At 43.7% G+C, this 23,316-nt stretch overlaps 7 protein-coding genes across 12 annotated transcripts in view; 5 read left to right on the top strand and 2 right to left on the bottom strand.

Moving 5' to 3' along the window:
• The first annotated feature begins 9 nt into the window (after positions 1-9).
• On the top strand, positions 10-5,275 carry LOC132260494 (tyrosine-protein phosphatase non-receptor type 61F). 2 transcript variants are annotated; one of them, XM_059758646.1, is made up of 8 exons: positions 10-220; positions 542-715; positions 1,553-1,687; positions 1,765-2,118; positions 2,198-2,344; positions 2,420-2,820; positions 2,911-3,036; positions 4,836-5,275. In XM_059758646.1, exons 1-8 carry the CDS (start codon positions 146-148, stop codon positions 4,873-4,875), a joined length of 1,452 nt encoding a protein of 483 aa, XP_059614629.1. In that variant the 5' UTR covers positions 10-145; the 3' UTR covers positions 4,876-5,275. The 2 variants fall into 2 exon arrangements, with proteins under 2 accessions (XP_059614629.1, XP_059614631.1); XM_059758648.1 differs by having other exon boundaries at positions 11-220; positions 2,914-3,036.
• A 144-nt stretch (positions 5,276-5,419) lies between these two features.
• LOC132260499 (probable small nuclear ribonucleoprotein Sm D1) lies at positions 5,420-6,048 on the top strand. The gene is made up of 2 exons (XM_059758654.1): positions 5,420-5,538; positions 5,669-6,048. Exons 1-2 carry the CDS (start codon positions 5,525-5,527, stop codon positions 6,027-6,029), a joined length of 375 nt encoding a protein of 124 aa, XP_059614637.1. The 5' UTR covers positions 5,420-5,524; the 3' UTR covers positions 6,030-6,048.
• Positions 6,047-6,688, bottom strand: LOC132260501 (uncharacterized). Of its 3 annotated transcripts, none has more exons than XM_059758656.1 (3): positions 6,619-6,688; positions 6,505-6,550; positions 6,047-6,443 (listed from the first exon to the last, which is right to left on the bottom strand). In XM_059758656.1, the coding sequence occupies exons 2-3, from the start codon at positions 6,517-6,519 to the stop codon at positions 6,153-6,155; spliced, it is 306 nt and encodes a 101-aa protein (XP_059614639.1). In that variant the 5' UTR covers positions 6,520-6,550; positions 6,619-6,688; the 3' UTR covers positions 6,047-6,152. The 3 variants fall into 3 exon arrangements, with proteins under 3 accessions (XP_059614639.1, XP_059614640.1, XP_059614638.1); XM_059758657.1 differs by having other exon boundaries at positions 6,047-6,437; XM_059758655.1 differs by having other exon boundaries at positions 6,505-6,671.
• A 63-nt stretch (positions 6,689-6,751) lies between these two features.
• LOC132260495 (eukaryotic translation initiation factor 2 subunit 2) lies at positions 6,752-8,866 on the top strand. 2 transcript variants are annotated; one of them, XM_059758649.1, is made up of 4 exons: positions 6,752-6,887; positions 7,198-7,360; positions 7,868-8,155; positions 8,223-8,866. In XM_059758649.1, exons 1-4 carry the CDS (start codon positions 6,870-6,872, stop codon positions 8,744-8,746), a joined length of 993 nt encoding a protein of 330 aa, XP_059614632.1. In that variant the 5' UTR covers positions 6,752-6,869; the 3' UTR covers positions 8,747-8,866. The 2 variants fall into 2 exon arrangements, with proteins under 2 accessions (XP_059614632.1, XP_059614633.1); XM_059758650.1 differs by having other exon boundaries at positions 6,753-6,887; positions 7,868-8,059.
• LOC132260497 (cleavage and polyadenylation specificity factor subunit 5) lies at positions 8,849-12,277 on the bottom strand. Its single transcript, XM_059758652.1, has 5 exons — positions 11,197-12,277; positions 10,865-11,129; positions 10,388-10,553; positions 9,025-9,139; positions 8,849-8,969 (listed from the first exon to the last, which is right to left on the bottom strand). The coding sequence occupies exons 1-5, from the start codon at positions 11,349-11,351 to the stop codon at positions 8,942-8,944; spliced, it is 729 nt and encodes a 242-aa protein (XP_059614635.1). The 5' UTR covers positions 11,352-12,277; the 3' UTR covers positions 8,849-8,941.
• Positions 12,278-14,834: 2,557 nt separating this feature from the next.
• LOC132259076 (uncharacterized) lies at positions 14,835-18,068 on the top strand. The gene is made up of 2 exons (XM_059756621.1): positions 14,835-14,977; positions 15,365-18,068. Exons 1-2 carry the CDS (start codon positions 14,835-14,837, stop codon positions 18,066-18,068), a joined length of 2,847 nt encoding a protein of 948 aa, XP_059612604.1.
• LOC132260491 (peroxidasin) overlaps positions 18,069-23,316 on the top strand; it is a 26,849-nt gene continuing 21,601 nt past the window's right edge. For both annotated transcript variants that reach the window (XM_059758635.1, XM_059758634.1), the window contains exons 1-2: positions 18,069-18,712; positions 18,797-18,967. In XM_059758635.1, coding sequence (XP_059614618.1) covers positions 18,938-18,967 — 30 coding nt within the window. In that variant the 5' untranslated portion in view covers positions 18,069-18,712; positions 18,797-18,937. The remainder of the gene's footprint in view (positions 18,713-18,796; positions 18,968-23,316) is intronic.

The following is a 23,316-nucleotide window of genomic DNA, read 5'->3' as shown; positions in this document are numbered from 1 at the left end:
GCTGCGCGTCGTCGACTTCTCATGGAGCTTGACTTTTCGGGATACTTTTTATCCATTTATTGTGCGTTTTTCAGGCTGTGCGGGGTGAAAAATTATGCGAAAGAGTAGTTAAGTGGCCAGTGCGACAAGTGAACATAGTGGCAATATGACATCGACAAGTATTGAGGCGGAATACGCGGAAATCAACAAGAAGGAGAATGGATGGTACGCCGTGTTCCAGGTGTGTATCTCCGCCTCTAATCCCACTCACGCCCGTCACGCTGCACCTTTTGCGATGCTGCGCGACGCCGCCGGACTGCCCTGGGGCAGTGCGCCTCGTCCGGGGGCGTTCCGCTCGCCCGGGGCGCCGCGATGACGAATCGGCGAGCAATCTGCGACGCCAGAGCCCCAAGCGGCACCACGGCGAGTTGCGAGGCTGGAATTCCTTTCATCGGAATTCGCAGGGCTTCTCAGGGTGTTTGCCCTCCTTATGCCGCTCGCGGCTTTCCCAATGCCCACTCGCACTGATCGATTTCCCCGCTTTTCCGTGTCTTTTCCACAGTCAATCAAGGACAAATGTGAGCTCGAGGCCAAACAGAAACAATTCACACTGGACGAATCCAAGAGTATTTCCAATCGCAAGTACAACAGATACAGAGATGTGAATCCCTACGATCACTCCCGGATCGTCCTGCATCGCGGTGACACGGACTACATCAATGCCAATCTCGTGAAGGTGAGACAACAGTGGCTTCCAAAGACGCCGCAAAGTTCTTCTGCATCTCGTGTTTTAGGGAATGTTTAAATGATTAATTGAGGAATCCGCTTAATTATGGTAATTTTCCAGCAACGCGGAAAGTCGACAATCATTTATCGGAAGATCTTGAGCTCCATGCGATGCTTTTCAGTGTGTTTCGAATGGGATTTAAGCATGGAAATACTTTCCAATTCAACTCGTTCTAGTGATCAAAACATTGTTCACGAACTGAGGCATAATTGTGCCAAATGTTACATTCTTCCGCTATTCATTTGGACATTTGTTAATTTTCAACTCGTTCTTCTGAAAAATAGTGATTTTTACTTTTCATAGTATTTGATTCATCCGTCGATTGATGACTTAATCAATTTTAATGGAACAAATAAGTCACAAAACACGAAAGATTTCTTTTGCCACTATCTATGATCAAATTTATCTTTTCCCTAATATTATTATTTAATCCTGAGGGAAAATTAAGCTACTCTGGTCAATTTGTTGGCCAAAAGATGCAGCTTTTAGTTTAATACTTGGTGGTTTTCAACATATTCAGTGAGGCAAAGATTTTTTCCAGATATCACGTTGTTTGACAATTTGACTGTGATAATTAAATCTCCAGTGCAATTATCAATTGCGGAGTCGTTCACAGTTCGATATCTGATAAAATACTTGAGGAGAAGGCGAATAATTCTCCGAATTGTGGTTATCATTGATATAATATTTGCTGGTTTATCTACAAAAACTGCTGATTTATCTGACTCTTTATCATGAGAAACGGCAAATTTGTTGCTATACGACTGACAATGGTACACTTTGCAGATGGAGCGGGCGAACAGGAAGTACATCCTGACGCAAGGGCCGCTGCAGCAGACCGTGTCGCACTTCTGGCTGATGGTCTGGGAACAACAAAGCAAAGCAATACTAATGTTAAATAAGTTAATTGAGAAGAAGCAGGTAAGAAGGAGAATGAGTGCATCGTCATTCATTCAGGAGATTAACATCTTCTCTTCTCATTCTGATTTGTTTGGTAGATAAAATGCCATCTGTACTGGCCGGAGAAGATTGGCGAGGAGCATCGGATGAATCTGACGGACGTCGGACTCACGGTGGAGTATTTGAAGGTGGAGGAATTTGGCAATTTCTCCATTCGCACCTTAAGACTGACTGATACGGATTCAACGAAATCCCGCGAAATCCTACAATTTCACTATACATTGTGGCCGGATTTTGGCATTCCTGCTTCGCCGGTGGCCTTCTTGCAATTCCTCAAGAAGGTGCGCGAATCTGGCGCTCTTGATGACGAAGTTGGACCGCCTGTTGTTCACTGCAGTGCCGGAATTGGCCGTTCCGGGACTTTTTGCCTGGTTGACTGCTGTCTCGTGCTGGTGAGAGAGATTTGCAGACTTTTCTTGAATTCATTTTGTCTCCAAAACAGGGAATTTATGTTTTGTGTGGGTTTTGCAGATTGAGCGCGAAGGAGAGAACAAGGTGTCTGTGCAGGATGTGCTCCTGGAGCTCAGGCGCTTCCGCATGGGCCTCATTCAGACGGTGGATCAGCTGTATTTTTCGTATCAAGCAATTATCGAGGGCATCAAGCGCCTCAACAATCCGGTAAGTGGACAAGAGAGAGAGTGAGTGTTTGGCGGTGAGTTTGCTGATTTCTTTTCCGTTTCTCCTTTGTGGCAGAATGACGATGACTATGAAGAAGTGGCGATAATTAAGCCTGAGGAGGATGAGAGCATGGATTTGGCGCCGCCACCGCTGCCGCCGCCTCGTGTGGATTCACTGCAGGGCAAGCCGTTGCCGTCTGTGCCCGCCGGCGACGACGGCGCGCCGATGAATGGCAATGAGGAGGTGAATTTGCGCGATGAAAACGGCGTCGGGAGTGTCGATCGTCCACTGCCGCCGCTGCCGAGAGACAATTCGCTGGAGAAGGTGGACGAGAGTGACCACGATTCTGTGGAGGATGAGTTGGAGGATGAGGACGAGGAGGAGGACAATGAGGAGGCGAATGAGGATTTGACGGAGGAGAAGAACGGATTGGACAACAGCAATGATTCAGTGAAGTCTGACGAGAATATTGACAAGTAATTTTCCATCTTATACTCTCCATTTCGATTGGCAATTGATTAATGATGTTCTCTTTGTCTTTCTTTTCTCATTTGTGTTTGTTTCAGTAGTCAAGAGGAGGCTCAGGTGAGACGCAGGAAGCGCCAGGAGCGACAGGATGCCATGGCGGAGAAAGTGCGCGAAATCAAGCGGAAACAGAAAATGTGCGAAGAATCATCACCGAAAAAGCGCAGGTCACTTATGATTACTCTAGCTGCTGGTGTAATTCTTGGTGTAATTTGTGTCTATGCCTATGTTAAATTCACATGAATTCCTCCTGAATTGATCCCATTTTTCCCATATTCATCGCTTTTTCTTCCCCATCCCAAGAAAAAAGACATTTTTCTATTTCATCTATATTTTTTCGGATTTGTTTTCTCTCTGTAGCATTTTGCGCGCAAATTGTCCCTATAAAGAAAAACTCCCGATTTTCCCCCTGAAATGCCTAACAAAAAAAAATGATCAACAAGATGTGTAAACTTCCGTGTTAACATTTTAGAGAGACAACAAAGAGAGTGAGAGAGAAAAACCTAAAAGCAACCTCTTTCGTCCCACACCTTTTTGAATAATATAGGAGAACAAACAATATAACCCAATATATTTCATAGAACGATTGTGAGTAGGTGATTTTAGTAAGGCAACGATCTAACACGACTATTTTTGAGACACACACTTTCACTTTCTCGCGTACGATTGAGAGAGAGAGAGAGGCGATAGAGTGTCTTATAGCTGAAGAGAGCGCTGATAACACGAGTTTATGATAAAATTCCTCAACTGTGCGTTCACGCATGGGCTGAAAACTTCTCGTTTAATGCTTGTTGAACAGAAAATCCAATAATTCGAGCCTTGAAACTAGCAAATTCATTGATTCTGTTAATATTGCAGCAATTGGAATTGTGTTGAAACTCTGGCCCCGCCTACTTGTTTGCTCCGCCCCTTAATTCTGTTTCTATCACTTCTTGATCAGAAAGTTGTCTCGTCTTCAGCTTTAAGGCAATTCTATTGCAAATCCCCGGAAAACTGACGAATAAATGAGTGTGTAGAATAATTTGAAAATGTGGATGAATATAATCAAAACAAGTTTTGAATATTTTATATATAAGAAAGTATATATTTTAACTCGATAGATAAAATGATCCTATTTATACAAGAAGACACTACAAAAACAAAAGCATAAAGAAAAAGGAAACAGAGTTTATTACTAAAGGAGAGAAAAAAGAAAGAGAGAGAAATACAATGCGGTAAATTTAGTAGTGAATAACAACACAAAAGAGAAAAACCAATTAACAAAGTGAAGAGAGAAAAGGGGAGAAAAATTTAGAAACAGACTTTTTCTTAGTTGTTTTTTGGAAGTTTATCTTTTAAACAGAGTTAAGGTGACATAATATTGTGTATTGAATGTGGAGTAGCTTTTTGATATTATAAGAGAGAGAATGGAAAACACAATGGAAAAAAGTGGATAAACATGTGAATCGAGGGAAGGTTTGGAAGGATATTAGATTAGTTAGAGAGCCTAAAAAGAGAGAGAGAGAGAGAGAAAATAGGGTAGAAAAGTAAAGCAAAAAGAGACCGTAATAATTAGAAATGATAAATTTAGTGGATTTCTTTTCTACTTCACGCCAATTTTGTGATGTCTTTTCTCATATTATACATACATTTCGATATGAAATATTTAAAATAGATTTTTAGTGCATTTCTTTAACTGAGAGAATGTATATTTTTTGCATTTTTTCCCTGAAAGAGAGATGATAAATGATGAGAAGGAGAAGAAAATGTAGCATTAACAGAGATTAGCTTAAAAGAAAGAGTCTCTTTGTTTCTCTTCCACAATCTAACATACAAAGCCAGGTCTAGAGATTTTTCTTTGCAAAGAAAATTCACATATATATTTTTCTCTTTGATTTCGTCATTGAAAATAAATATCGTGCATACTTTTTACCTTTCTTCTTTCTGTCACAAATTTATTCACTGGTGCATCTTTGACTTCTTTCAGGACACACAGCAGTTCACAAAGCGAGAGGGGTAAATTGTGAGAGAGGGAGAGAAGAGGGAATGATGAGTGGGAGGAAGAGAGAGTTGTGTGAATTGATTGAATGGCGCACACTTTCCGGAAAAGAGAGCGAGATTTTAGCTTTTAGCAGAAGAATGAGAGTAAATATTTTTACCAATGTATTTTCCACGATTTGGTCAGGAGCATTTGTGAGATGAGATAAAACACGAATGGAGGAGGAGAAGGAGGACAAAAAACAATTGTATTTTGTTAGAGATTTTATCGATTTTATTCACAAAAGTTGGTTGAAAAAATTCTTTGTAAAGATAACTAATGTTTATTTTTAAGTTTATGCTCGTCAATTTGCAAAATTCCGCAGATGTAGCTGTCAAATGATTTTACTTCACATGGCTTTTACGTTCAATAATTAATCCAATACATTATCTCTGTATTTTTATTATTTTCTCATTCGCAAAACCATCGGTTATTGGTATAAATTGGAGAGTTTTTGCATTTGGCGCGCTGCGCAAATTCACCACAAAAATTTCCCCTCAATTCACTGTTGAGGGGATTCCGGGTAGACGTCTGGTCTGTCGATAGGTTTCCAAACAAGCTATTTTTCTCGTCGAAACGTTTGGCAGCAGAGGAAATCCCGGTTTTTCCTGAGAAAGAGCACATCCCGAGCATACAAGATGAAGCTAGTGAGGTAAGACAGTGGCCAGGAGTGCAGAGAATGGTTCTGAGTGGTGGAAATGCTGAAAAATCCAGGGATTTTTCGGTGTTTCGAGCGTAATGCGATTCCTAACCTCAAATGCTGTGGTGCTTCTTTTGCACAGATTCCTGATGAAATTGAGCCATGAGACGGTGACGATTGAGCTGAAGAACGGCACACAGGTCCACGGAACCATCACGGGCGTGGATGTGGCCATGAACACCCACCTGAAGGCCGTGAAGATGACCATAAAGAATCGTGACCCGGTGCAGCTGGACTCGCTGAGCATACGCGGAAACAACATCAGATACTACATCCTTCCGGACAGTCTGCCGCTGGAGACACTGCTGATCGACGACACACCCAAGTCCAAAGCCAAGAAGAAGGAGGCCGCCCGAGGCGGTACGCGCGGTCGGGGCCGCGGGGCGCGCGGCGGACGCGGAGGACCGCGCGGCAGAGGCGGGCGTGGTCGTGGGAGACGATAAAGCATTAAATCCAGCACTTACTGTATCGATACATTTTAATATCATCGCATCTCATGTCTTCTTGTACAGCCGCTTTTAATGGAATTCGAGTCGTTTTTCGTCTGTGGAATGTGCCGTTGTGACTTATGCACCGTAGAAGAGGACGTACATGGAGTAGCCGAAGAAGCAGAGGAAGACGAGAACGGAGATGAGAAGCATTGGCCGGCGATTCGCGCCTCGCATCTTCTGCAGCAGCTCCTGATTCTTCTCCAGCACCTTCTTGATGTACGTCAAGTCCTCTTGCGCCTGAACGCGCTCCTCGTCCGGCAGTTGTGGACTCTGAATCAGCTTCTCGAGGGCTTCTGTGCGATGCAGAAGATCAATTATTGTCTCCTCCGCCGCCCTGATCATGCACTCCTTCCGATTCTCCTGCAACTGCGAAATTGCGGTCAGTGAAAGTGGGTTGAGAGAAAGCTCTCGGCAATATTTTTTTCACCTTCATCTCAGCCATTGTAGAGTCTTTTTTCCTCGTCCTTTGCACACTATCACGTTAAATTCGGTTAAAAATCTACAATGAACACCATTTCTGGGACTTATCTCCTCTAAATACCTTCTTTTTCACACTAAATGTTTGTAAACAATTATCCCAAAAGTTGCTTCGTTCTTTTTCCGGAGCCGTCAAACATTCGTTCAGTTTGCGTGCCTAGAGATTCGACGAAGAGTGTTGAACGAAGGAATTTTTCGTCACACTCGAATTTGGCTGATGCAATCGTGGTAAAAGGCGTAAATTCTCGCGTAAAACACCCGTGAACGGTGCAAATAGTTGTATTTAGTGAAATTGAAGAAGGGACAAGTGTGAAAATGGCTGAGGAAGACTCGGTAAGTTGGAATTACTGAAGATATCGCGGATATTGCATGAGCATGGCAAATGTTAGGTTAAATCTCCCAGAGTGCACATTTTTCGATGCTCTTTCACCCTATGGCGCCCCAAGTGGACGCCCTTTAAGCACCGCGGGGGCTTTCTCGCGCCCAGGGCAGTCTTATCTGTAGATTTTGGTTGGTTTGAGGAGTGAAATGTGGTCATTGACCTCTTCCCACTCCAGCGGCGCCTCACACTCCCGAAAAACCTTGACGTGGATGGAATTTTGACTCCCGGACGTTCGATTGAGAGCCTTTCTCTTTCCCACAGATATTCGACACGTTCATGCAGAAGAAGAAGAAAAAGAAGAAGACCACGTTCGACTTGGAAGCCGCTCTGGCCGGCGATGGCTCAGAATCCGCCTCGGGAGCGACGACAGACACACCAAACGCCACGACTCAGGCAGACGAGGGCGACGCTGGTGATGATCAGGGTGAGACGATGAATTCAAGAGCGCTTTATTGATTGTTCACATTGAATTCTAAGCCTTGAATTCGTAAAGAATCCTTTTGATTGTCAAGAAACACGTTTTGGGCATAAAATTTGCACTGTGAATAATTAAGTAATGCAGCTAAACAGCCAAAGATAGTGAAGACTAAAGCCAAAATCAAAGAAGGAATCAAATTGAGAACTAAAGAAATTCACTAATTGGTATTCTTTGAATTCCTTCTAAATGGCTCAAATTTGCAAGTAAAAGACTTGAAGAAACTAGTTTTCGAAAGTGTCACAGTTAAATTTGCTGTTCATTCAACTTCTTTCGCGCCTGACAAGTGGAATAAAAACCTTTTTACCTCCAATTGATCTGATCAGGAAGAAAAGATGCTGTAAAACCAAATCGAATTCGTAACAGGCTTTAAAATCACTGATCCTCATTGATCTGCACTCTTTTTTTCTCACATTTTATTGCTTTATTCCTAATCTTCTGTCCTTTGTCGCACAGGAGGCGTGAAAGCCGCGCCAGCAGGACAGGAATCCTGGCAGCAATTCTCCGGTCAGGACGATGGCGCGGAGCAGGAGGAGGACTTCGATCTGGACATGGATTTCTCCATGAAGAAGAAGAAGAAAAAGACGAAGAAAAAGCTGGACGATCTCATGGTGGAGGAGGACGAGCGCGCGGATGATAAAGAAAATGGTAAGAAAGGAGGAGGAGAGTTTGGTGGGTGGATTAAGCACAATTCAATTGCCTTTACATGCCTTACCGATCTGGACGGGAGCATCTCTGAGAGTGGTAGAATGTCGATGGGCTAATTCTGTGCGGAGATTCTCACATTTCCTATCTTTCTCTCTCTCGACAGTTGAGGACGCCAACTCCTCGTGGGCCGGCTCTGATCGCGACTACACGTACGACGAGCTGCTGAAGCGGGTGTTCGAGATCATTCTGGACAAGAATCCCGAGATGGCGGCCGGGCGCAAGCCCAAGTTCGTGATGCGGCCGCCGCAGGTGCTGCGCGTGGGCACGAAGAAGACCAGCTTCGCCAACTTCATGGAGATCTGCAAGGTGCTGCACAGGCTGCCCAAGCACTTGCTGGACTACCTGCTGTCCGAGTTGGGCACGAGCGGCTCCGTGGACGGCAACAATCAGCTGATCATCAAGGGGCGCTTCCAGCCGAAGCAAATCGAGAATGTGCTGCGTCGCTACATCAAGGAGTACGTCACCTGTCACACCTGCAAGTCCCCCGACACCATCCTGCAGAAGGACACGCGCCTCTTCTTCCTGCAGTGCGAATCCTGCGGCTCGCGCTGCTCCGTCGCCAGCATAAAGTCCGGCTTCCAGGCCGTCACCAGCAAGAGAGCGGCGATCCGCGCCAAGACAGCATAGACACCTTCTTGTCCTGCCCAAAAAAACAATCTCCGAAAGACTTTCCGGCGGCAGTTTGGCGCTGTTTGACACACTCAAGAGATATAATTAAAATTGTGGGTGTTGCAGTGGCACACAAAATGCCTTTTATTGAACCTTCAGCGTCTGCTCTCATCAGCCCTCCGGATCTGCGCCATCGGGAGCGCCCAGTCCTAGTCAATTGGCCATGTAGATGAAGTTGAACCTGCAACGATCGAGAGCGATTAGGTGGCGAATTGTTGTCCTTCGGCGGCATTTACCTGCACAGCGCCTGCGGCAGTGACGAGATTATCGGTCCGTAGCCCTGCGAATTGTCGTACAGCTCAAAGAGCGGGGCTGCAACTAGCTTGTAGTTCTTCGGCACGGCAAACACGGCTGCGGGGGAGCAAATAAGAGCACAGAAAGCGTGATTAGAAGTCGTGCTGTGGCGACTCTTAAGCCCTAAAAGAAACTTATGACATAGTGAAAAAACACTCTGTGATTACAAAATTGAATGGATTTGAAAGAAGAAAAGATCATTGAATTCAACAAAAATCTCTCGATGTGATCAAAAACGACTTTTTGGCTGGTATTTTATTGCATATTTTGTAGGAAAAAGAAACAAAACAAATTGGGCGCTGTAAAAGGGAATTTTCGTTCACACAAAACTGACGAAAAACACCCTTTTTTCTGTCTTACAACATTCTCTTCACTTGCTCATTATTATTATTTTTTGGTTCTTCACATTGAGACAATTACATTGCTTATCACTCTTTTCTTGTTCTTGTTTTTATTATTGTAGATATTGTATTAAAAAATAGGTAGAAAGATGATTAAAGGGAAACTATCCTTAGGATTTATAGTGTTTTGTTTTTACAGAAATATTCTTTATCACTCTCTCGAGTAATGAATATATTTTCTTTCTCCCTTCAGTGAATTGAATAAAAGTAAAAGAAATCAGCTAAATTCTACTCAAGTCAAACAAGTTCACAGAAAAATGTGGAAATTGTGTTCAAAAATCTTGCCTTTGTTCTTTTTCGAAGGCGGAGCTTTTGAAGGGGCGGAGCTAAAAAATTACAGTCTTTTTGCCCAGAGAGACCCGTTTGACTGAAGTAAAAGGATTCCAAAGAAATCATGAATAAAATACAAGAGGAAGAAAATATATTGCTAACCTAACAATCTTTCTTCACATTGCGTTAGAAATGTCTCAGCAAAATTATGCTTTAAGTCCTTTAAGTTCCTCATTTCAGGCAATTAATTTTGACATAATTACGATGATTGATGAATTTCACTAATTTGCAGAATTTTTATGGTTTCTTTCTGTACTGGAAGAAATTCATTAATGAAATTTATCAATCAATCCATACAATTTCTCAGGTACAAAGTAATTTGCTCTTAAATCACATTCGACCTTAGAGATCTACTCTTTATCAATTTCTATCTCCTTCTAACTCTCTCTTTGTACAATTAATTCTACACAGTTAAACGTTATCACAGTTTAAATAGGAAAACAAAAAGGAAAATATCTTCTTCAACATCGATTTCAGACTCCAACTCTTTGTGGACTAAAGTGAATTCTTTTATGCTTCTGGCAAAAGTGGCAAAATTATAGTAAAAGTAATTACAATGTTCTTTGCACATTACCCTTTTCGTGGAGTTGCACGAGAAACAAACGTTTGTGTTCCTTGGGTTTGGTGATATGGGGCGGAATATATGGATACTGAGGCGGTTCGAAGTTTGGCCTCCACCAGTTGCCGATGGTGTCCTCCACGATCCACTCCTGCTTCACGCCATCCTGCCGGCCGAGTGTCTGTGGAAGCCTAACTCGTTATAGCACAGTTCTTCGCAATCTACAATTTCGCTGCTCTCTTTCTGTCTTCCTCAGCTAATCACATTAACAATTATCATCGAAATTCCTCTACAATCGTCAATTATTGGTTGTTACTTCGCTACGCACAACACAAACGGTGTGAGAGTTATAAATTTGATCGGATTTACATGTCTTCTTCACCCTCAGAATGCTCAAACACAAATTGTCATGACAAAAGGTGGGAAAGACGATGACTTTGCTGCTTCTCTCTGGAGATGGGACGGGAATATATCAATAACGCGCACACTTACTTCAGTGAGGAGTCTCTTGAGGCCGTCCACCTCGTCCTCGCCGGCGTTCAGCTCGCCGCCGGGCAGCTTGAAGAACGTCGTGCCCAACTGAAGCAGCAGAACGTGCGGCAATCCGTGCTCATGCACCAGCAAAACGCCCTCCACGGATCGCCTCATGCCGATGCGGTCGAACTCGTCGCGCATCCGCTGGAACCTGGCCGGCACCGAGGGGTCCTTCTCGAACAGCGGCTCCTTCGTGCCGAATGTGTAGTTGGTCAGGGGATATCTGCAAAGACCCGAGAGTTCAGTGTTGTTTACCCCAAAAATACTGCCGAATTGGCTGAAACACTCACAAATTAATGGTTCTGTTGATCGTAACAGATTGATTGAGAGCCAATTTCGGCTGCTGCGCCTCCGGAGTCGCCGGCTGTGCGGCGTTTCCCTGGCTATTCCTCCGCGGCCATCCAGTGCCGGTCTTCTGGTTTGGAGTCGCCGCCATTGTTGTCATTCTGGGAATCTCTTGTCTTTTTCACCCCCTCACACCCGCTTTAGCAATAATCCTCCACCGTCCGCGACTCAAGTACCCGCTGAATTTCACGATTTGATGCCCTTCTCGAGTCCACTGCTTGATTTTCACAGTGAGAAACGCCTGTGAAGAAGCTCACTCTTCGCACGCACACCGCACGCAAACAACAAACGTCCCGATTTGACGAAGAAAATGTCCTTCGTTCAGTCTTATCGCGCTCCCCCCGAGGCGGCGCTGTCAAGCAGTAGCCATTTTGTCTTTTTCGCAAAAGCCTTCAGACAAGTGTTTCGCAGATTTCGCTCAGAAAAGACCCCTAGAAGGCGCAAAAACCGAGTAAATCCAATTGAAAATGCTTTGCTGCACTGTGGTGTAAGAGAATATTTAGTTTTTTGTGGTGGTAAGTGACTTTATTTGACGAGAAAATTGGTTTTTCAATTGCGGGCACGCCGACAATGGTGCCAAAAGTTCAGCATCGTATTGTGTAATTGTTACAGCATTTGCGGCGCCCTGTAGTAGATTGAGGCGTTGAGAAGTGTGTTATATCTAAAAGAAAAGCATTTTACTCAATAAAGTCATCGCTGGTTCGTGAGAGAAATGCAAATTTGTGCTCTTCCAGCAGAGATTTGGTGAATTTTCCAGCTGCGCACTATTCATGAAAGTGTCATTTTGGGATCGATTCACGTCGTTTACGCCCACTTAAAGCGACCAGAAAGTGCTCTAATGATAAAAAACCGAGGAAACAGTGAGTTGGAAAGGGGATTAATGTAACAGATGTGCTTACAGAGGCTTTCCAGGGTTGCTAGGGATGAATGAGAAAATTGAATGGAAACATAACCTCAAATGATGATGATTTCTTTATGAATCACTTTTCCGGGAACTGTTTTGTGTGGCAAGAAAACCCACTCTTTTCTCACTCTTCACGGTGTTTTCATGCTACTGTCTTGTCTCAGAGCCTTCTGTTGCCACCAACAGTGGACTCCCGGACGCGAGGAGCGATGTAGAGTGTCTCGAAAGTGGTTTCCGGAGGCTCTGGAGATGCTGAAGCCTGCTCAGTCTCAGTGTTGTCTTCAATTGGCGAGGCGCTTGAGCTCGCCACCCTGTTCATCTCATTCTCTAGTGAATAGTGCTTAGAGTAGTGTTCTGAGAACTTCCTCCCTCGCGAGCGGGAAGCTCTGGCCGGCCTGGGAAGCGTGGGAGAGTTTCTCGAGAGAGTTGCGATGACAACTCCCGCCTGGTCGTCGGAGATGTCGGAGAAGAGCGCCCTGCGCGAGGAGGAAGGCGTTCCTGTGTCGTCCGGCAGCTGAGTTAGTAGCTCGAAGGGAACGTACGTGGGCATTCGAGCGCCCGGCGAGAAGTCTTCGAGGCGCATTCTGGGCCTCTTGTCGTCAGCATTGAGTCTCTCGCGTATCGGCGAGCCGCCGATGTCCGGCGCGAGGTTCCTGATGACCGTCACGGTCTTGATGTGAGTGCCGTTGGCTGTGGAGAAGTCCGTGGCGGCGTAGCTGTAGCTCAAGTCGCTGTACTGCGGCGCGCGGTGCTCTCTCGCGCCGCCGGCCGCGTCTCCATTCACGGCCACCGAGATTGAGGCACAGAGTTGAGGCAGGAGGAACAGGAGGATCAGAGGCTGATGAGAATAAGAGAAAGAGTTTCTGCAGAGGCGAGAAGAAGCGGGGAATTGATTTCCTTAATGCGTGTGTCGGAGCACAAAAGCGGACTTTCTATCGACACGAATGGATTCACCGATAATCCTGTGAAATCCTTAAGGAGTAGAAGCATTTGTGCGGGAACATTAATAAAGTGTGGGATTACTCACACTCTCGCCAATAGCGAGTCTCACGGTGTGTTTTTTTTCTCAAAAAACTCGCTGATATTCTTTCCCAATTTCCATCACTCTTACCATGATTTCTTATTGATTTCTTATTCCTTTCTTCACGCCGGATTATCCGGTTTGATGCACCGCACTTGAGGTGAGCGACTGAAAGTGACTCGGGACGGATTATTTCATTTTATACCGACGCCGGAGCTCAAAGATGACGGCAGAAGTGGCTGAAGAGAGTGAAGTAAAGTGGGCAATTGGTCGGGAAATGAGCTACAAGTGAGCTGAATGATGTATTTTCCAACCGTTCATCGACTTATTCGCATCACATCTGTGCAGGCTTCTTTTTTACCTCAATTATTCTTGTGAATTTCTCCTGAGAAAATCATTGTAGAATTTCACCCTCTTCTCTGGAATGCTTTCGATCCACACTTTTGCAGTGAAAGAGCTTCTGAAATCTGTCTAGAATTCACTGATCGCATGCGATAAAGAGTTCTAAGCACAAGGAATCTTTGACTTTCAGATGAAGACACTCAACTAGGGAAATTGTGAGAATATCTTGGAAAAAAGAGACAAATCAGGACCAAAGAAATCCTTTGTGAAATTACTTTCACACATTATCCAACAAAGTGTATTTTTTCTTTTTTAAAAGAACCAATTTCGACTGTTAAAGAACAGACTTTTCACTGATAAATGCTCTAATCAACAAAAAATGACTTTCAAATCGCGATTCCTTAGTTATTCTTGTAATTTCTTGGAGGGAAATTTTCGCACAGTTTTTCAAATTTCTTATTCAATGTATATGAAATGCTAATCGTTCATCTAGAATTCAAAAGGAATATTTCATTAGGACACTTGCTTTTTTCTTGTTGAAAAAATCAATAAAATCGCGTTGAGATTCGCTAATTTGTCTATTCAACACAAGTTTTTGGCTGGAAATGGTTTAAATTGATTAAAAGCGCGATTTGGCTTGCAAAATTTGAATGAATAAAACACAAAAAGCACGAAAATATTTCCAAAATTTATTCAGATTAATGTTTGTTAATATTCTTAAAATCAGCATGCGTTTTAGCTACACTTGAGAGAATATTCCTTTTAAAGAAAGACAATAATTTGATTAGATGCCCAAAGAAGTGACTTTGTGCATCTCAGCAGAGGTGAATTTTAAGAGAGAAATGCAGAATTTCGAGTTGTACGAGAATTTAAGAGAAGAGAAAGCACCAAAGTTGCCGAGTTCATATTGCATATTGGAATGTACATTTTAGAGCTGGAATTAAACTTGGCTGAGGGCGCGAATGCAATAGAAGTTCATTGTTGGCCCAAATCAAATACTGATTGAAGTTTCCTGAGGTTGGCCATAATGAACTGTGAATTCAGTACAAAGCAGTGAATTAACTGATTCTAGTTTTGAGTTTTGGATGCAGGTTTCGGTGTATTGAGATTGAAATAGAGAAGTTTTGTTTGTTTGAAATTGCAAAAGAATCTGTTGAGAGCAATGCTGCAGAATATATTTTGGGGAAAGAGGGATTTGTTAGATTGTAATAAACTTGAGTGTGTTGTATGTATTTTGCTTCTAGGGCGTTTTGAAGATATCGACGGGAGAAAAGAGACACAAATTGTAAAAAGAGAGAGAAGTAGGAAGAGAGAAAATGAGTGTGATAATTCGCCTGCAGAATTTGCCGTGGTCAGCGAACGCTTTGGACATTCGAGGCTTTTTCCGTGGTCTGTCGATCCTCGATGGCGGTGTTAACATCGTTGGTGGTGAAATGGGGGATGCTTTCATAGCCTTCAGGTAACTTAATATTAATATGTTTTACTGTAGACACAAACTCTGATAAATTTTGATAAGTTTAATATGCTCTGAACGTGTGAGATGAGATAAAGAGATGTTTGTGGTGAAAGGAGAGTTGATATGGTGGTGTAGAAAAACAAGAGTAGCGTGAAGATGTTGAACTTGCAACTACTTTGTGAGATTTTTATCGTGTGTTCACTCTTGTCGTGTCAATGGCAAGTTGTTAATCACTCGATAGAGAGTGATTGACCTATGAAATGTGCGAAAGTTGCAAAGAATTTTCCTTTTACCGTGAGAAGAGGGGAAAAGATAGCGAGAAAGAGTTGATAGAATTTTAGATGAAGATTGTATTCTCCTGTTTTTCTCCACTCTTTCCTGCCAATCTAGCTCGGATGAGGACGCGCGCCAGGCGATGATGATGGATGGGGGAAAGATTAAGGAGGTGGGCGTGCGTCTTTCCCTATCATCGCGTACAGAAATGCAGAAGGTGATTGAAGTTGCACGCCAATCAACTGCCGCTTTCGCTCCAATTGCCGCTGCTCCGGCGCCTGCTCCAATTGTGCCGGCAGCGGCGCCTCAAGTGGCGCCGCCGGTGGTGGAAACGCCGGCGATTGTGAGCGGAGCGTCTCTGGCGTCGCCGCTGTCGAATCTGTTGACACAGCAAATGCTGCAGCAGATGGCGAAGCAACAGGCGCAATTGGCGGCCGGGAAGACGCTTCTGGTGGGAGAGATTGCGCAGCAACTGAGTCCGATGCTGCAACAGCAGCAGCAGCAACAGCAACACTTTCCAATGATGCAGAATCAGCTGCATAAAGATCCGCGGCGATCAATGGAAATGGCGGAGATGGGAAATAAAGACATACACAGGCGATCTCTTGAGTCTGTGACGTCCAGTGATCGCGTGGAGGGCCAGGAGAGGGAGAAGGAGAGAGATCGTCGTGGGAGGGATCGCCGATCGCGATCTCGTGAGCGGAGGCGATCGCGATCGAGGGAGAGGAGCAGCAGGAGGAGAAAGGAGAGAAGTCGTTCGCGCGAAAGACGCGGTGATCGGCGACGGCGCAGGACGAATTCGCGGGAGGATCATGAGAGGTCGAGCAAGGAGCGCGACAGAAGGGATCGCCACAGGGATGACGCGAAGCCTGGTGGGGCTGTCTTCACGGCGGCACCGCAAATCTGGGATATTCCACCCAATATCCCCAATGCGTCACAGACAATGATCAGTCCTTCGGTGGTGCCGGAGGTGAAGGTCAACCAGAAGAGATCACTGAGTCCTGAAGAGAGGGCGAATTTGATGAAACTGAACGACAAGAGGGACTCAAGTGCCTTTCAGGGCAATTCGTGGAAGGGTAGGAATTCCGGTGGCGACAAAGAAGGCGGTCGATGCGTGAAGATTTATGGAATGGATCCAATTACGGGCTATGGAGAGATCAGGCGATTCTTCTACGGGCTGTCAATCAACACAGATGGCATAAAGATGATCAATGACAGGCATGGGAAGCGCGTCGGCATGGCGTATATTGAATTTATGCGATCGGAGACACGCAGTGTGGCACTGGCGCGCAATGGGATGATGCTGAAGGATCGCAAGGTGCGCATTAGTGAGATAACGCAAGAGGAGTTTGATAAGGAGGTGGACTCTTTCAGGCCCACCTTCAGCAGAAATTCGCACGCGGACAGAGTGTTCCAGGAGTTGGATGAGATGCAGAATGACAGCAATAAGGCGACACGATGTCTCAGAGTGTCCAATTTGCCGTCACATGCAACGCAGCAGGATGTCATTAAGATGTACTCTAACTTTTCGCTGGATGAAATTGTGATGCTGCAGGAGAGTCCCAGGATTTACACGGCCTACGTGAGATTCTTCCGCATGGACGACACACGGTTGGCCTACAATTTACCCGCGGGACACTTTCACTTCCGCAATCTGGAGATTAGTCTGTGCGATGAGGACAAATTCCACAGGATCTTGATGAAACATGGTGTTGGGCAGAATTCAGTGGACGACGAGAGGAGTCAAGAGTCGGTGGATGATGTGAATCTCAATGATTCGCGGGAGAGTGATGCGCTGTATGTGGTTGAGGATGAGAGGAGCAATGAGGTGTACGAAGTGCAGGACGACGAAGCGTTGTGTGAGAATGACGTGTCGATGGACATTGTGTCGCAGGATAGCAATGAGGAGTGCTCAAGTGCATTCAGGCGGCAGGAAGATCCTCGTCTCCTGAGAACGTCGGACAATATTCAGTCGACATTCTTCAACCAAAGCTCTCTCGATCCGCGTCTCAATCGATCGTCGGCAGCGTCTGAGAGTCGCGACCCGCGCTTGAGCATGTCGAAGAAGCGTAGCGATTGCGTGGTGATGTCAAATCTGGAACCAAAGATCACTGATCGCGATGTTGTGGATTTCTTCTCGGACATTGGGCTCATTCCGCTGCGAGTGCACATTTTGCTGAACACCATGGGAAGTCCGTCCGGGGATTGCTTCGTGGAGTTCTCCAGCACAGACGATGCCGACAAGGCGCTGACGAAGAACAAGCAGCACTTGGGGAACAATGAGATGACGGTGGAGTTGATTGCGCGCGATAAAGTGGATGAGATTCTCAATTCCTTCGACGAGTCGTCGCCGCCATTCGAGGCGGAGTTGGCGGACGAGATGCCGCCGCAGATGTTCCCGATGCGCGGCGCCTTTGGCATGCAGCCGCCGATGATGCGAATGCGAGGACCTTTTCCGCCTCGCATGCCAATGGGTCCGAATGGTGGGCCCCCCTTGGGACCTTTCGCGCGGCCGCCGTTCGGCATGCGGATGAATGGCAACGGCGGCGGACCGGCGATGATGGGCATGATTGTGCCGCGCAGCGTCGTGAACATCGAGAACTTGCCGTATCGCGCCAAGTGCGATGACATCCTGGAGTTCTTTGGGGACTTTGAGCTGACGCCAGCGGACATCATCAGGCGGTTCAACGACAAGGGCCAGCCGACGGGCGATGCCAGGGTGAGATTCAGGACGCCTGGCGAGGCCATGAGGGCGGTGGATACGCGGAATCAGAAGAGAATCATGGGACGGCCGGTGTATCTGAAAGTGCTGGACAATTGAGGCGCTGCCGAGTGAGTGATTTACGAGGGGTGGCGGGAGAGAATTGATAGTGAAATACGAGCGCGCTGTATTTGTGTTTTAGCAAAAAGAAAAAGCGCGCGCAGAAGAAGGATTTTGTACATTGTAGAAAAATGACTGCAGAGTAATTGATTGTAACATTACTTGAAATTCATCAAGTTCACAAATGATGGTTCACAAGTTTTTCAAGAGATGCTGAAAGCGGAGAGTGTAGATAATAAATTCAACTTTGTAATTATGTCATGTTGCACTTGGAAGTCCAACGAGAAGAAAACACACAGAACGAGAGAGAGAGAGAGAGAAATTCCAAGAAAGTCAGATGAAGTGAGATTTAAGTTATTCTTAATTCCGGGAGTCTTGGCTTAAATTAATTGACTGTGGAAGGGTGGGATGAGAGAGAGAGAGTTGGTCATGTGTGCATCTGCCACCAGTTGGAAATTCGTCGGGAGAGAGAGAAAGAACAGAGTGCGGATGATGTATTTGCACATGAGTCAGCTTGAGACGACATTGCGGTTGGCCAGGAGCTGCAAACTCAATTCCTCCGTACCAAGATCCAGGCGATGGGATTACCAAGGGAGGCCACTTGAGAGTCCGACTGCTGAAGATTTATTCCTGCCCAATTGAATGTAAGTTTGCTGCACGTCATGCGATTATCATAGGGTTGAGTCCTTGTGTGATTAACTTCCTTTTCTCCCTCTCTCACGCCACAGTGACACCGCGAGCGGTTCGGCGAGTGTCCTGTGTGAGAAACAGCAAGTGCCACAGCCAGAAGAATTGTGTAGTTGCGCCGTCGTCTGCCAGATGCACTTCATATCATTTTCAATTTTCACAGATGAGAGAACTTTAAGAGGATGAAACATTTTCACATGTCTCGTGAAGAGGTAAGCCAGGCAACAATTCTCTCTATGTTTCGTCACTTGCCTTAGCCATTGTCGTATCGAAAACAGTACAGATAGGGAAGATTTTCTTCACTCTTTCCCTAAGATTGGCGAGTTTATTAGCATTTACGCTATCTGCAAAGGGATTTTGTTACATTTGTTCTCATAAAATACTGAAAAAATCCTACTAAAGGACTTTCTAGGCTTTACATGACTTTTGAAACTCATTTTAAGTGTAAGAAACACTGAATTAAGTACGATTTTCATAGTTTTTAACATAGAGTATTCGACTAATTGTGTTATTTCTGTAAGAATTCTTTTATTTCTTCCATTTCTTCATAAGATTTTTCTCATGTTTTGATAAAGCTTTTCTTCTTGAACTAAAAACTGAATAAAGAAGAGACACAAAAAGCTCTTCAACTGGTGATTTTTAGCAGAAGAGATGAAAAGTCAAATCTGAACTGCAGAAAAAATTGTGCAGATTAGTGCAATTGCTAATAAAAGCGACGCTGTTATCCTTTGTATTTCTTTCTTTCCCCCCAAATGACATACAAATCTCTCAATTTTTCCCACGGAAAAATTCGTGGACGAAGAGAGAAAATGCGGAGTAAAGCTCCTCAATTACATGAGTGTATTACTCTGTATTTTGTACATATTCCCTTATGTTTCGTTGCACACTCAAAATTGGGGGCATTTATGTGTGTTTCTCGCAGCGACTTGAAATGTAAATTTTCTCCTCAGAAAGAAAAGGGAAAAAGGATAAGTGGGATTTTAGTGTGAAATAAAATGTTCCAATTGAAGCATTATTCTTATATGGAGAGTGTTAATTGTGTGTATTTTATTCACGGTGGAAAATGACGTCCTTTGAGATGGCATTTCGCTGAGCGCATATGAATACATAATGCATTATATTGTGCATATTGAGCAGCTCGACAGTCGCTCTGATGGTAACAATATTCTCAGGAAATGTGACACTGTTCTGTGCGCTTGACACACTCTTCGGGGACTTGTCTGTCGATGGAAAGCATACGAAATCGGGACAAGAGACAGTCTTTCCAATAGTTGGATAGACAGTGAAAAGTTAATTGGAAATTTAGATGTGACGAAAGTCATGTTTTTCTTTCTGCGACAAGCGGTCCATTTGGAGGCACTTTAAATTAAATTTCACTTGTCAGATTTCTGCGAAAGAGTAAATTATACTGTTGCAAGTTCGTAGGATATTTTATATGTTATAAAGTCTAGAGAGAATGAGCATTTCCTTTCTTATTAATAGTGGGGAAAAGTTTGACTTCGCCTTTTCTCTTTGAATACGAAGGAGAGAGAGAGAGAAAATGCCTTCGAGAAAGTCGCGGCACTTTTGCCATAACATTCTCTACTTTCGTAAACTTGTGCCTCTAATTACCAAAAATGTTGGATTATTTCACTTCATAAATTGTTATGATGGACAATTTTCACAGTGAAGAATATCAGATGAATTTGTTTACGCTTGGCAAAATGTGAGGATAGAGTTGGAATGTGACAATTTACGAAGTCTCTCTCTGTAGGATCTTGTTAGGGAAATTTAATAATGCTAAAACTACGCTAAACTCGAACATGTAAATAATTGTACATCATTTAATTTCCACGTCAGATTGCGGAGTGATTGTCTTGAGTGGCTCATCAAGTTTGCGAATATCATCGCTGGCCTTTTTCTATAACTTCACGAAATAACATCGCATGTGAATGTGATAATTTGCTGCTGTCTCTGGAGTTTCGGGGAGTGTTTCAATGGGGATGGAGTGCATATCTCGTGTGCACCAGCATTCCCTCTTCTAATTTACTTTGGAAAGTTACACACGAGGTGATATTCGAGATGCAATTCCATCTGATTCTTCCAGCGTATCGTTTGCTCTGTGTGACCGAGCATTTATCAATGAATAATGGCGCTTGGCTTTGTGCAGAAGTCAAACTACACAATGTTCAATACTGCCCGGACAAATACAGTCAATTGGCAGCAAATCTCTATGGATGGGGTGGAAATAATTGAATCATGCAATGCAAATTTGTTATTACAATTTCGGTTCTCCATGACTCTCTCACTCTCTCAACACGTCCAAATCACTGACTTTTCCGAGACAAATTGCAAAGGGAAAATGCCATGGCGAGAGCCTGTGTGATATCATCTCATTTGCCAACTGCAATGCATTTGATTGATCACCTTTAATTAATTTCAATTGAATTATATTTTGAGGTGATGTTGGGTGGAAATAATGGGCACAGAATATTTCGCTACATTTGCCATACAAATGCCAGAGGTTGAAGATTTTTTACTGCAAATTTTCCACTCGGCTGCGATAATTAAATTTCCCGTCAGCAAAGAGGATTAACCTGTAGTTAGTGATTTTCCATTCGGATGAGGACTGCTTCTCATATCGATTTATTTACTCACACTTTTTTCATCCGTCAGATTTATTGTGCCAACATACGCATAGACAAGAGATGATGATGAGTTTCAGTGGGAAAGAAATAGTTGTATTTATTTCATTTATTTGTGGCATTTAATTTTACATAGTTAGTCACTTCTTCGGTTCTTCTTCGTTAGATAAAATTAACAAAATTGTGGTTGTTTAAGTTGTTAATATAATAACACTGTACAGAATATTTCATTTTGGTAAATCTTAAGTTTAGGAGTATTCTCTTAAAATTCTGATGGTTAACTTTAAAAAAGTACACTTTGAAAACATTTCTCCAAGCATTTTTCAGTTCATTCTTCAAAAAATTTATCAACCACATCAGAAATTAGAGCTGCGCATGGAATTTATTCATCGTGACTGTATTGAAGCTGTAATTGTTTAATTAATGCCCTTTTGAAGGAGATTTCAACAGAAAATTCCCGGTGAGCTGTAACATTTTCCTTCCAAACAAGAATCCTATCTAGAAATGGTCTCGAGGTCCATCTCTGGAGCACGGGAAAACTTTTGTGTTATCCCTCGGTAATGAAATTTGGTGGGATATGTGAATTTTTCCGCCCGGAATATGCACAGGGGGAGTGAAAGTTTTCATCATGAGCGCCCAATTGGGCTACAGTTGACTCTTTTTCGTCCGCTGCAAGAGGAGTGAAGTGCGGCTTTATGTTACACAGGGCAATATTGGAGGTCTCCAACTGGCGCATAAATCAAGGCAGACGCCATCGATAAAGTGCAAATTGAATCCAGCTCTGTTTGCTCCACTTTTGCGCGCGTGTGATTTTTTTGTCTCGATATTTACGACGTCTGAGAATGTTTTTTTCCGTGAGGGAAATGTGGTCAGTATTTCTTGCTTTAATCAGATATTAAATTCCTGGACAAAGGAAGTTCATGAGAACGATGCTACTTCAATCTCTGCACAATTTTAGTTTGGGATTTATGACGAGAGGCATTTGAGAGAGAAAGCAATTTCTTCATGTGAAGCGATACAAGCAAGCTTCTTTGCTGCATAACTCGTGGCATGCCAACGTTTTGAGGGGGCAGAGAAAAAGGATGAAATAACATATTTGGATGGTTGGAAAAAATACTCCAACACGCCGCAATGGAAACTATGTTAGGTGGAAAACGTCTGTGAGATTAACAGAAAATATTTCGGGCATGTTATTATTTTCTCATGCCTCTTATCCTCTCAGCATTTTCATGGAATGTCTTCGGGATTCCTTCAGTGAATTTGGTGATTTGCAAAATAAAAACATCTCTTTGAGAATTCCTCCTGATTCACCGTCAATTGCAGAGACTTTTTGCGACAGTTTTTCTCTTCTCGTGCCGGATAAAAACCTCTCGACAAATCAAATCAAATTTCATTTGAGCAATGCGAAACAGACGAGGGCAAATACAGCGAAAATAGCGAGGTGAACATGGGAAATAATGAATAAAAGCCCTGCTGACGATCTTTCAAAATGAACGCGCGGCGAGAATTATTATTTAAATTTTTGGAGTACAATTTAAATGGTAATTTGAGCGGGAACATCTGGAAAATGGAATTTTCATCTGTGAGAAAATGAATTCCAATTTCATATTCAATCCAAAATAGATTGTATTTAATAAGGTCACAATGTGTGAATGTAGGAATTATTTTTCATTCTGTTTAGCGCGTAAATTGTCTAGTTTTCTGCATAAATTGAAGAATTTTGCGATAATTCAGGAAGATTACATAGAAAAGTGCCACAGAAATAATTGCGCCGAGGAAAATCATATAAGATTTCTCTGAAGTTTCACTTTGAGCGCAATCCTCGATTCTGTTTACACAGTTCGGATCATCGTCATACGTTGGACAAAGTAATTCATGGATTGAATAGATAAGATTTTTGTATTCACTTGGCAACAATTTGTGAAGAATCTGCTTGA

The sequence above is a fragment of the Phlebotomus argentipes genome, unplaced genomic scaffold (assembly GCF_947086385.1).
Source record: "Phlebotomus argentipes unplaced genomic scaffold, Phlebotomus argentipes genome assembly scaffold_18, whole genome shotgun sequence".
Classification (NCBI taxonomy): domain Eukaryota; kingdom Metazoa; phylum Arthropoda; class Insecta; order Diptera; family Psychodidae; genus Phlebotomus; species Phlebotomus argentipes.
This window is presented reverse-complemented; position numbering and strand designations above follow the sequence as displayed.